The sequence below is a fragment of the Carassius auratus genome, unplaced genomic scaffold (genome assembly GCF_003368295.1).
Source record: "Carassius auratus strain Wakin unplaced genomic scaffold, ASM336829v1 scaf_tig00039765, whole genome shotgun sequence".
NCBI lineage: Eukaryota > Metazoa > Chordata > Actinopteri > Cypriniformes > Cyprinidae > Carassius > Carassius auratus.
This window is the reverse complement of record NW_020526538.1, coordinates 131,280-144,910: the sequence shown is the minus strand read 5'-3', so window position 1 is coordinate 144,910 and position 13,631 is coordinate 131,280. Positions and strand designations below refer to the sequence as shown.

Genomic DNA, 13,631 nt, shown 5'->3' with positions numbered 1-13,631 from the left:
AACAATCACAAACAACTTGTCATATATAATATGTTCAGAAATAATCATTTAAATGTAAATTGTCAAATGTCAAATAAACAAATATGCATGATTAATTTAAATGGTAAAATCACATATCAGTTTAATATATAACTTTTATGATCAGTTAGAACAGTCTTTTAACTGTAGGTCTGAAGACCATGACAAAATGCAAATGTTTCTTTCGGTAAAGGGTGTCATGTAAAAATGTGACAGTGCGTTCTGGAATGTACAATGCAGATTTAAGATGAACAGCACTGCCCTAAGGTAAAAGCAAACTGTATAATCCGAACTTTGACTTAAAAACAAAAAAATGCCTATTTTTTGAATGGCAAATCAGTTTGCTTTTCACAAAGTAGATAATGCTTAAACTAGTTTAGCCTCTTTCAGTAGAAAACAGTTGCCTGTAAAGTAACTTAAATGCCAATGCACTTCACACAGTATTAAGAATGTTTATGCCTAACCTTGACAGGAAATTTATAATCAAATCTAATATATCACAAGCTGAGTCATGGTGTCACAACACTAGAACTCAGAATCCTATCATTACTTGAAATCAAAGTCTTCACAAAATAACACATTTACACCGTTTTGCATGTCCAAAAACACTTTCAGGTTGTCACACTGTACCATCTTGATGTTTTGATATGGGGTTTTTTAACAGCCTTTTGGGCAGGTCCACACTTGAGTCTTTTTTAGGCAACAATGCAGCTCGTCATTGTTTTACATCTGTCATCTGCAGTTCTCAGAGACTTACAGAGCTTTGTAATTTACACAACATAAACACAGCCTTTTGTGACCAAAGATACTTATCATTTCGCTGTAAATGCTGCCGTCACTGTCACATGGGGAACTCGTTTTTTTATCTTTTCGTTCCTAGAACAGAATCATCTGAAGATAAAAAGAAACTTTTACATTTTCAGAAGAAAAAATACAACCCACTAAAACAGGCTGTCCAGTTGGGTTCACAGTACAAATGCAGGTTTAAATTATTTAGGTTTAACTCTAAAGTCAAATGATTCCAGGGAACACCTGCAGGAACCGGATACATTTTGCTTACGTAGTACCACTGTCTTGACGGGCACGTTTGAGGGCACGTCTGGTAAGGTCACATTCCAGCAGAAAATAGTTAGCAAGCCTGTTTCTGTGGGCAAAGTTCATAATATAGCAAGTTCTGTCAGTAATACCAGACATCACTGTAGAAGGTCTTGCAGACTTTAAAGTGGATCCGACTTTTTACTAAATCCATGGAGCTTTGGTACAGCCAGATGGGTCCTCCTTTATCAGTTATGAAGATTCGAGATTCCTCTGCATTTTATGTTTCCATTACAAAGTAGATTTGGGGTAGATAAATCGTGAGTGCACATGAAAGCTCCTTTTGTAGGTCTCATCTGGTATGAGTTTTCTTTAAGCTTAGTGAGAATGTGAAGGTTGAGCTGTATAACTGAAACCTGTCCCCGTGTCCCAGTCCATGACAGCTCCAGTCAAATGCCTCAGTCTGACCAGACCCACTGATGTCTCCTCAGAGTGCAGTCAGTCTGGTAGAACTGCCCCACGCACGGTTGAAGCTATGACAGGTTTCCAGAGAGCCCTGGAAAAACAGAGGAAAAGTGAGAGATGAGGGGAAGAGAAAAAGCATGAATGAGTGAATGAATGTAAAATGTCTCAGAATAGTTCTCCAGTGGTAACCTACAGACATATTTAAGTGCTACAGTATATGCTGGACATCGAACACATATATTTAAGTGCTACAGTATATGCTGGACATCGAAATTGAGGAGGCAGTTTTTGGGGAGTTTTATGGATTTGGGTTTTTAATAAACACTATGGGACTATCAACAAGCAAGTTTTTATTTGTCACTAGTACTGACTGTTCATAAAATACACAAATGTTAATTCATTCATTAATTTCTTGATTTTTGTTCACACTTCTTCAGGTCTATTCATCTGACATAACTCTAATAGTTATTAGAAAAAGATGTAGCCAACTAAACACAATGTAAATGTTTCCTAAATATTATTTAATTTAATCACTTTTTTGGCTTATGTTGTTGGAAAGGGTGTCCTTGCAAGAAGATCAACGTATTTGGGCATCTCTGCCATCACAAAATGTAAACCCCCCTGCACTAAAGCATAAAATAAAGCTGCTAGGGAGAGATAAATAGGCACAGATTCACCAATCCGCCACAACTTTCATTTTCCATTATGCTCACATTATTGCTTTTAGGTCATGCCACCTGCTGCAGAATATTTCTTCCTCATTTTTCTCTTTATTCACACACACACACAAACACACACACACACCTCTGCTCAGCAGCTGTAAGTTGCGCCCTTCCTCTTGTACTTGTAGTTGCAGAACCTGCTGGAGAAGCTCTTGTCTCAGAGTCTCCTGAACCAAACCCATCCGCTCTAACTTCTCACCATTCAATCTCAGGAGAGCACGACCTGTCAAAGACAAAGTGACAGAGAGAAAGACAGTTTCACTAAACATGAGCTCTTTGGAAACACAAGCTCTGTAGCCTCTGCATTATGCATGCACAGTTTTGCTGGCAGCTATAAACAAGTTACAGCATAGCAAATCCCCCTAAGGTTATTATCTCCGTGTTCCCAGTGATCTTTGCATGTGTGACTATGGTAACATGCTGTGTGGAACCGCTGCCTGAGGGCACAGGCCGCCCCGGGTTCATTTCCCACTTTATTTCCAACAGAGCCTCTCGTGCTGTGACTCTAAACACTTCAGTCCACAGTCATGCAGAAAAAACACTGCACCTGTTTTTGAAATCTCTATATTCCTTTTCTCTCAATTTACTTTTCTATGGATCTCACCCAGTGTGTCTGTGATCTTAATGCTTTGTGTCCACTGAATGAAAAGAGAGGATTTGTGGAGGACGGGAAGCCACACTGATCCCTAGAGAGCAAGAGCGCACTCAAGGAGTGAGTGGGAGAAGCAGCGGTCTGTGTGCCAGTGTGTGAGTGGGACCCCGTGATATGCTCACACATGAGTCGCATATTCACACTATAATGCTTCAAACCCAAGAAAAACATGGTAAAATAGTAATGAAGGATATCAGTATGGCCAGTGAGTCCTAGCTTCAAAAAAATACAACTGGCTGCAGATTTCCCCATTGATTGCCAAAAAAAGTACTCAATTATTATATAAACTTTATTTTTTGGCAAAAAAAAAAATACACTACCATTCAAATGTTTGTGATCAGTAAAATTAAATTTTTCTGAAATTATAATATTGTAAAATATTACTACAAATGTCTTCAGTGATCCATTAGAAATCATTCTAATTCGCTGATTTGGTGCTCAAGAAATATTTTATTATTATATATTGATTATTATAATTTCATTAATCATTATTATCAAAGTTATGCTGCTTAATATTTTTGTGGAAACCAATCGGAAATTTTTCCAGAATTATTTAATGGATAGAAAGTTAAAAAGACCAGATTTTTTTTTTTTTTGTCACAGTGCAAGACTTTACTGCCACTTTTGATTAAATTAATGCACCTTGCTGAATGAATGTATTATTACTATTTTTTTTTATAAATATACTGACCCTAAACTTTTGAACTGTGCTGAATATCACTAATGTTATTCTATAACATTATCTTTTCATTGGCACTTAAAAGCTTGAAATTTATACATTTGTAACTTGTCTTTCACAGCTCAGGCAAATAGCTAATGAAGGCTTTGGGACTGTACATGTTCATGCATCATGAAGGAAAATGATACATGTCTCAAATAAATGGCTTTAAAAGTGTCTATGAGTGTAGATAGCAGATGTCCAATTTCATACTTTTGAGGATTCAGTGCAAGTACTAAAAACTACATTTTCTAGAAAATGAAAGCATGAAAGACTAAAGCACTATAAATTCAGGGATTGAGAATAAAATAGAACCAGTTCTTTGACAAGAGATATTTTTGGAAAACTAGATGAGCACAGGTTGGCTGACCTTCAGCTAAAAGGTTAATGCTTCTGTCATACCAGATGAGATATAGTAGATGTGCTGGAGTCAAGGGATTGGTCTATAACAGCTGAGTATGCAATACCTTTTAAAAGGTGATTTTATGCAGGGTCACTGTGAGATTTCACACAGAATGCGATTTTCTTATGAATAATGGCTAACATGTTAAAATCACATAGGTATATATATAATAATAAACAATAATAGGTGTTGTTGTTGTTATTTTATGCTGGATAACACACCTGTAATGGCGTGGTGGGAGAAGGCTTCAACGTAGGTCAAGTAGTTGTGTGGACAGTGTTTCTTCAGCCATCTGCACACATCCTGCTGAGACCACAAAACCACTGGCCTGGAGAGACACGGCAAGGTTGGGCTGGTGTGGTAAACAGAGCACGATTCACCTGAACGTAACTGAAATACAAAGAAATGGGGAAGAGAGACAGGGAAACTACTTTAAATATGCATTTCACAGAGAAGCGGTATTGAAAAACAAATCTCAAAATGTGACTGAATAGCATGCGTCCTTCTGGAGTCCGACCACGCATGAATGCCCAACTTTTTATAGCACTACTAATCTGAAATCAATCTCTTGCGCAATAAAAGAAGTATATTAACAGATAAACAGCTCTCCTTTCTGCCAAGTCCTCTGGGAAATATCATTTTTGTTTAAATAACTGTGTTCCATGTCATGCACCGGCAGTGATTGAGATGGATGTTTTCATCTTCCACAGCCATCTGATTGGCTGCCTAACGGACACGGCCATGATTCTGCACATCGAGCTGTATAAATGAAGGCCATTCTAGAATGATTAGCATTCGTTACAATGGCTGCGCTAGTGACATGAGCCACAATAACACTCGCTTGACCTTCATCACACACTTCCATATGCTCACAGACTAATTATACAAAATCATCCCGCAAAGATAATTCCAGAAAATCATCCCCATTTAGAGCTACTGAATGTTTATGAGAGCTAATGAAACTGAGTTTAATGCATCTGTGATATACAATGTTATGATGTTTGTTTACTGTGACACCAAAGAAGCATTACGAATATTTACACTACAGTTCAGAAGTTTGGGGTGAGTCAAATTTGATTTGAAAGGAAATAATTTTGTTTGGGTGCACCCAATTGATCAAAAGTGACAGTAAAGACATTTGTGAATTACAGAAGGTTTTTATTTCAAATAAATGCTTTATATTCTTTAAAGAATCCAAAAAAAAAAAAAAAAAAAAATGCTAAGCGGCACAACTAACAACTTTTTTCAAAAACATTAAACATAAAAAAACTCCAAAATGGAGGGTGGTGGGCCCATGGATAAATGAAAAACAATGCAATGTGCAACTAATAAGTATAATGTGCCCTTGTCCATTGATGTACAATCAAACTTCACTTTATTACATTCCATAATAAATGCATTTTATATTATTTCTATATTATATTTGACTATTTTCTAATGTGGTAGGTTGCCATAAATTCTGGTGACTTGTTTCACAAATACTTTCACTCCCTGTGTTTTGCATATTTTCTTCCTTTTCCTTAGTGTTCCATTTCATTAACAGTCATTTATCCTCAGAAAATCACAGCCCTCTATTTTCTCACTTCTCCCTCTATTTGTTTTGTTTTTCTAAGCCATTTGCCGCCATCTGTACCCCATCCCTCAAGTTCATCTTCAATTTTCTTTCTCCTTCACAGTTTTTGCCCCATCTCTACTGCTCTCTCTCTCTTTCTCCCTCAGGCAACTTTCTACTTTATGCCCTTGCTGTGTTTGCCCTTGAGTGCAGTGGGGATTTTTTTCTTCTGCAACTGCAGGAAATTGCACACATACATTCTTGCATGTGAACATACATGTATACATGCATGCATGCACACATAAAGGCAGAGTAAGTGACTGTTCCACTCATCTGGTCCTGGGCAGGATGCACATCTCTCCAACAGCTGTCTTTGTAGGGCATTAGAACACTGCAGTCTCTCTATGGCTGTAGAACCCCTCTTAAAATTATAGTTAGGCCAAAAATGAATAATGTAATGTGCTCACCCTTCAGAAATCCAAGATTTAGATGAGTATGTTTCTTTACCAGAGCAGATTACAGTCCTTGCTCCCCAATGGATCCTCTGCAGTGAATGGGTGCCGTCAGAATGAGGGTTTAAATGCTTAATGACGAATCTGTTTATGGTGGTGTTGGCGCAGTGGATAAGACACATGCCTTTGGTGTGATAGACCCGGGTTTTAATCCACTGTGAGACACCAATGTGTCCCTGAGCAAGACACTTAACCCCTAGTTGCTCCAGAGCAGTGCGACCTCTGATATATATAGCAATTGTAAGTTGCTTTGGATAAAAGCGTCAGCTAAATGAATGAATAAATAAAATGAATAAATAAACACACAGCTGTGTGCTTCACAAGAAATTAATTGATGGACTGGAGTCATGTCAACTACTTGTGGATTATTGTGATGTTTTCATCAGCTGTTTGGGCTCTCATTCTGACGGCACCCATTTACTACATAGGATCCACTGGGAAGTATGTGATGTAATGATAAAGAAACAAACTCATCTACATCTTGCATGGCCTGAGGGTCAGTAAATCTTCAGCAGATTTAATTTTTGGGGAAACTATTCCTTTAAGCACTCGTAGATGAGATTTTCAGGCATGTCAGTGAGTGCATTTACATCTTTTTAAGTAGCTTGTTTGTGGCTTACAATAGATCTGACTAAGCAGCTTTCAAACTTCCCCTATTTTAATGCCTATTATTCGAGATACTCTCTTGAAATGCTCTCTGACATACAATGGAGACAAGCTGATGCAATCCTTCTTACTAGGCAATGCTATAGAGAGAGTCTATACTTTACAGAATATGTTAGCGAGAAAGGAATTCACACCACTTAAATGTAAAACATGAATTATTTACAGTATGAGTTCCATTCACACAGACCCTAGAGGATCAGTGTGAGCACAATAATGAGAAGATACACACCCTAACCATCAAAAATGGCCCCCAGTACACAAATGCATTCATAACAGTCACATTTTTGACTACAATTAGTCAACAGGCACTTGAGTTCCTTATTTCTTCTTTGATCATTCTGCGATGTCATGTCTGTGGAAAGTGGTGCTTCTTGGCAAAGTTTATAGATAATCACAACAGCGCTGATGAAATGGAAAAAAGATTTGTGATAAAAGTGACATTTTCTATTTTCTTTTCTTCTTTGTTTGCTCATTTTTTTCAGGGAAGAGCACACTGTGTGGTGAGATGTCAGTGAGTCTTTCATGTACTGAGATACACAAACCTGCATTGTTGAGAAGAAAACTAACAAGTGTAGCTGGGCTGAACAAAGGATTTGTGTATGAAGTCATTAGGGGAAGAGATAAAACAGAGCTGTTTATCTCTCCTGTCACTGTTGGAAGAGGCTAACAAGGTTCACCATTCATTAATGATGGTTTAAATTAAGGCCAAAAAAGTGCAGAGGTTAGTTAGGATCTCATCAGCTCCTGTTTGGTTTTTTCATGAGGAATAAATTAACATGGATGTCTGATCACGACAAGCTTTTGATCATGAATTCACTTTTTGGAAAATCAAAGGCAAACAGTCTGAACCTTCACACTCGGTTCAGCAAAATGCAACAAATTTAAACCCAAGTTCAGAAGATTCACCTTAAGTCTGGTGTTCCTCTTCTAATTACTCTGGCCGAAAGCAAGATTTGTGAATGTTATAGAAACTGGTGTCTGAGACTTGAAATAAATCTGACGAGACAATAAAATTAGATGAAACATTTTTATCCATTCTAAAATAATAATACATAATAATATATGGATGATGTACTTTTGATCTTTGATTATATGTATCAGGTTTTCCACAAAAATATTAAGCAGCACAACCGTTTTCAATTTTGATAGTAATAATAACTGTTACTTGAGCACCAAATCAGCATATTGAAATGCTGTTTGAGGAGTGACCCCAAAGTATATTTTAAAAACGCACTGACCCCAAAGTATTTATTTATTATAATATATAAAAATTATATTATACTATGTGCAAAAAAATTTTCAGGGAATGGCAGCACCTCTCTAATGTGTTTTATGTGTACATTTTAATTTAGCTAAATTGTTTAAACGCTCATATTTAATCCACTAAACAAAATTTCCAAATGAACAGCACCTCTGCTAATTTCACTGGGGAGATTAAAAAAAAAACGAATTTAGCACTAGAAAAAGAGAAATGGAAAATAAAATGGAAATGACAACAGAACAGTGGATTTGCCTCAAGTAATTACTTTTGAATACTATTAATTAAAGGCAGAACAGATAATATTATCTATCTCACTTTAACAAAATCGGGTTTGAGTCTAATTAGTATGTTCAAACCTGTCGTAAAATCTAAGAGGAATCTAATTGCGTGGGCAAGACTGACTCTGACCCACAAAGCTCTGCAGACCAGACTAGAGGCCCTTGCTTCGTTAATATGCTAATGCAGAAGATCAAATGAAGTTAAAAACACACATTACTTCCCATATCTTTGCTTGCAGTGCTCAAATCAGCAGTGCCCATATGACCTGAGGCCCACAAGGCTTTTTTAAGCCATTTTGTAGAGAGTGGTCTCTATCTTCTCTACCCGCTGGTCTAACAGCATCTTATTCATTCTCTACAAATGACACACTTTTAGATGGATGGAAAGATGGAGAGAGAAACGAAGCATTTTGTTGCCAGACCCCCCTCCTCCACCTTTTTTAATGCACAGGTTTTCATACAAGTGCATTTCTGAAAGGCGAGAAATTTTCCAGTATTAATAATGCAGGACAGCGATACATACATTATATAAGCACACAAAGTCTCAAATGATGAGGTATGGAATAACTGAAAGCTGTCATGGCATTAGCTCTACTGGATAATAACTATAGTTACCTACTTTGTGGGTTTTCACATCGGTCACATAAATTTGCACTGCAAATAGTGAAGTTACTAAATTATCTACTTATCCTTTCATATGATATATGAATATGGTGATCAACTAGCTACATTTCTGAGTCTTTCTCAGTGTGCTCTTGAGGTCAGTTTCAACAACATCTGAAAGTGCACTAGCAAGAGCTTGAAAAAGATTGGGTTTTGATACTCAAGTCATGTTAATGAGATCATACAAAATGATGATCATTTATGTATACAGGGCATTCATAAAAACCACTTGGCTTTGTACTCATCTTTATTATTTAATCTGAAGAAGAGGAACGCTATTCTTTCTCATGCTCAATGAGACTTTTAAACCACCAGCTCTGATAATAAGACAAAATGCGTGTTTCCACAGTTATTAAAGTCATAAATTTAGAAAATAGAAAAGTTTTTGGTATTTTCATTCTTAAAAAATGTAATGTACAGTTATAACACTAAGCTATACAATCAAATTGCATATACATTAGGAAAGTTGATTTTTGGGGGGAATTAAAAAAACTATATATTTCTTACACTCCTGTTCACCAGTATAGAAGCTGCCCCAACTATCATGTGAAAAGGGTTCATGTATGAGTGAGATGTTTGATTAAAGATTTCCTTCTAGGTCTCACCTGCAGTCCTTCGGTTCCAGGCTGCTGGAGAAGTTTGACCGTTCGGCCACCAGCTGTTTTGCGGCTCTGCCCTTCATGCCAGGTGAGGTTTCCACCTGCACAACGACTCAGCTGGTACTTAAAGTCCTCTGGAAGAGCCCTGTACTCCACCGCAGGACGACAGAAAGTGAAACTGGAGGCCGCTGCAACAGAAAAAGAGAGATTCGACATTTATTCATTCACTTAAACACAAATTCCATCATTCTTTCTTACATTCTCACTTCCCTCTTCAGAAAGACTCAGAAATGTGCAGCAGCACTGTTCTTTTTCAGTCAGCAACCTGGCATTAGAATAACTAGTGTCTTGTAGGTGATTTAGTGTTTATGTCCAGCAACAATGCTGTGGTTACCGGTCAATTTGAGGACTGTGTTTGTCATTAGGGTTTTGGTGGTTAGGAGAAGAGTTTTAGGTTTAGGCTTCAGTAAAAGCAAATAAGAAATGTTTGAATGACCCACATCTGCTGCGGCTGACTGGGTGGCTTGGATTCTTCCCAGAATAATACCTAAAGACGCTAGTCAGCAAAGTTAATGGGAAAATTATGCATTAGCATGTCAGAGGGTGATAAAAAACCAGAGCATTGGTAGCCCGTGGGGTAATCTAATGAAAAGCATATGAGGCTCCAGATTTCCAGGAAGGAAAACTTTACGTGCTGTTAAATACCGAACGCCTCAAAAACATCAGTTCTTGCTGAGCTTGACAAAACTAGCATTTGCAATTCATGAAACAGTTAACAGAAAATATAATTAATAAAGACGCCTGCTAAGATCTTCCTGGTACAAAATATGCTTTAAAGGAATAGTTGACTTTGGTTCTTTTGTGGATCACAAAAGAAGACATATTGAAAAATGCTTCAGTGTTGTTTTTGGCAGGGTTATTTATTAAACTAGAAATAAATAAAACCATAAAAAATTATTATGTTTTATTAATTTGGTTTTATTATTTTGTTCAGAAAATAAAAAAATAAATGTTTCATTTCAGGTTGTTGCCAAGTTGATGCAGTAAATAAAAATCATACAAAAATATCACTACACATTTTGGACCCCACAGACTTTCATTATTATATACACAAAACAGCTTAAAAAAATCTTCAAAATATCTTTGTTTGTGTACCATAAAAGGACGAGTCATGCAGGTGAGTAAATGACAGAATTTTCATTTTTAGGTGAACTGTCCCTTTAATAAACAAAAAGACAGTGTACATACATTTAACTGTGAGAGTAAAACTGTGAAAAAATGTGCATATTTCTAAAAGCAGTACAGCAGACCAGCACAGCACAGTTTCGCTTGACTGGTGACTGTAAATGAGTCAGTGGGCAGCATAAGAAGATTTTCTTCCAGACGCTGCGAGAGGCTAGTGCATTAACAAACAAAGACAGAGATGTGTGCATATGTGCTCATTAAAACCTCAGACTTCTAATCACCACCTTAGTCTTAGCACAAATGAGTACAATCAGTCATCTCTGTGCATGACAGCTTGTGTGATGGTAATATATCTCCATATGTGTGTGTGTGCATAAGCACGAGTTGATGAGAGGGAGAGACTATAAGTTTGTGTGTGTGTTGGAAGGTGGAGGCCTGGATGAGATAAAAGGGATGTCTTTTGCTCTCGTCCCCTGCAGCCTCACAGGCGGCTACAAAGGCCGTCCTCATCAAGAGTGCATGGGGGATGCCTGCTTGTGTGAATGCATTTGGGATGGAGTCACAGATGAACACAGTCTTTCATCAGAGTGCCTCTGAAGCAGACATTAGAGAGATGTCGCACAACTGTGGCTGGAGGGTGAAAACACGCCAAGGCCTGTTAGTCCTGGACAGATGTTGCCCTTATTTCTATTTATGTGTGCACAAAAAGATGTGCTTCCAAATCTAGAAACAGTACATCCTCCTGAAACCTTATTCTTGATCCACTAAAGGGAAAATGGAAAAGTCTATAGAAAGCCAAATGTTTTATTCTGTAAAACACAAACTAAATTGCTCAATTTAGAAAAATGTTCATGTTGCTCTATTCCATACAATTTAACTAAACGGTGACCAGATATTTACCATCTCCAGACTTGACAAACAAAACCAACAGCAATTTTTTGTACCATTTTCATTCACTGTATGAAAAAGCAGCATCAATATCTCCATTTGTTGTCTACAGAAGAAATAAAATGGTATGAGATCAGAAATACATGAGTGCAAACATATGATGACACAACTTTAATTTTTAGGTTAAACTATTCCTTTAAACTATTACATTTGAATATCATGAATATGAGGTTACAGACAGGCTTCATGGCCAAGCACATGTGACCCATTTCATTGCATGTGTCAATCAAAAAAAAAAAAAAAAAGATTCTAAATCCATATTTTATCTAGAGGTCCATCATCCATGACAGCTCTTCATTCTGAAAAACATAATTAAATCCAGGCCAAGGTGTTTTTCTCACCTGCTGTACCCACTGGACTGAACTAACGATGTGGTCTCTTGTGAGAAACCAAGCAAGTGTGCCAGAGATCTCCGAACAGCATGAGGGGTTTGAACTTCGGGAAGGGAGAGAAACACAACATCTGTGTGGAGTAATGAGCTACTACTGACTAAAAGAGACAGAAATGTGGAGCTGGAGCTCCCTCAGATCTGTTTGGCCTCATTATCTATGCTGATGAATGCGAAAATGAATATGCAAGCCTTCATTAAAGTGGTGTAGTGACACAAACTGCTCAGCAGGTAACTGGTTCACTAGAAAACTACAGAGACTGAGGACAGTTTCATTGTGTTCTGTGATTTCATACAGTTCTAGGTTTGAATGTGTAAGGAAAAGGAGATTGTTTTTTTAGGTTTTCAAGGACATGTTGAGATGTGGAATGGTGTGCAGGGTTTTGTCAATGAGAATCCATTATTACTCAAACTTCACAACATATCAATAAACCAGTTATTTTGGCATTTTATACTCATAATGGAGAGCCAAATAAATAAATAGATAATAATAATAATAAATCATTATTGCTTGCTTATTAGAATTAGAGTTTTCGTTAAGAAAATGTAGCTTCATTAAAAGCAAATAACTCAATTCAAAATTCATTTGAACTGATTCAAAATACAAGGCTGTGACCCTGAACACACTGAAAGCCAAAAATTAATAAGCCATCATAAACACATTAATTAGCAGACTGACAACGATTAATTCTTTCAAAAACCAACTATGTCACTGGGTACAGGCTATTTTATCCTGAGCAGATATAACTGGAAAACAAAATCTAATGTGCTTAACAATACGCGAAATTGCCTAACTGAGTGCACAACATTTAAATTAAATTAAAATTATATGATATATTCAAAATTATATAATCAGGAAACTGAAAACAGAATGTTATTCTGGGGAAGCAGATAGGCTACACCGAATCATCTCGAGCTTGCAACGTACTAACTACTACGATCATCCTTATGAATAAAAATTAAATCACATAATTACCGTCTACTGCCATGTCATCAGCCCAGACTCTGCATCAAGAAACAATACTCCTGTCAGATTTAAAGTTGGGAACTGAGGTGTCCCATTTTCTGCCCTGGGCGCCTTCAAAGGTGTTTCTTTAGCAGGTACATCCAGTGTGTAGTGATCGACTCACGCGCTTCACAGTGTAAAATATGAAAGTACACAGATCGCGCGCTGCTCATTCTTACACTGACGCCTCCCCACGCACACTGTTCACTTCTACCAGCTCTGTTGTGAAGCTTTTCATATTTTGTAAAGAAGAAACGCCTCTTTATTACATATTTCATGTAATATATTTTAAATGTACGATCTCTTAAATAAAATAAATGAAACATACATCTAAGTATGTTATATAGCCTATCATAAATAAATGTGATGGCACGCAACATAGCCTATATAAAATGGGCTTTGCTAAACTGACTCTTAAACCTACATATTTTCAAAAAGTAATTAAAATATGCAATTCACGTGGAACCCCCTAGCATCGTGTATTAGGTTATTTATAATCATCATATCTGTCACCAAAGGGGTGTTTCGTGAGAAACAGTCGCATGATTCTCTCTCACGTC

At 37.1% G+C, this 13,631-nt stretch overlaps 1 protein-coding gene across 1 annotated transcript; it reads right to left on the bottom strand.

Moving 5' to 3' along the window:
• Positions 1-1,131: 1,131 nt before the first annotated feature.
• LOC113084139 (sterile alpha motif domain-containing protein 10-like) lies at positions 1,132-13,329 on the bottom strand. Its single transcript, XM_026254788.1, has 5 exons — positions 13,042-13,329; positions 9,551-9,732; positions 4,235-4,403; positions 2,323-2,463; positions 1,132-1,609 (listed from the first exon to the last, which is right to left on the bottom strand). Exons 1-5 carry the CDS (start codon positions 13,052-13,054, stop codon positions 1,587-1,589), a joined length of 528 nt encoding a protein of 175 aa, XP_026110573.1. The 5' UTR covers positions 13,055-13,329; the 3' UTR covers positions 1,132-1,586.
• Positions 13,330-13,631: the final 302 nt, after the last annotated feature.

Coding starts and splice junctions, on each gene's coding strand:
- LOC113084139 (XM_026254788.1), bottom strand. Junction 2,464..4,234: donor CTCCCACCACGCCATTACAG/GTGTGTTATCCA, acceptor TGTCTTTGACAG/GTCGTGCTCTCCTGAGATTG. Junction 1,610..2,322: donor CTTACAGCTGCTGAGCAGAG/GTGTGTGTGTGT, acceptor CTGTTTTTCCAG/GGCTCTCTGGAAACCTGTCA.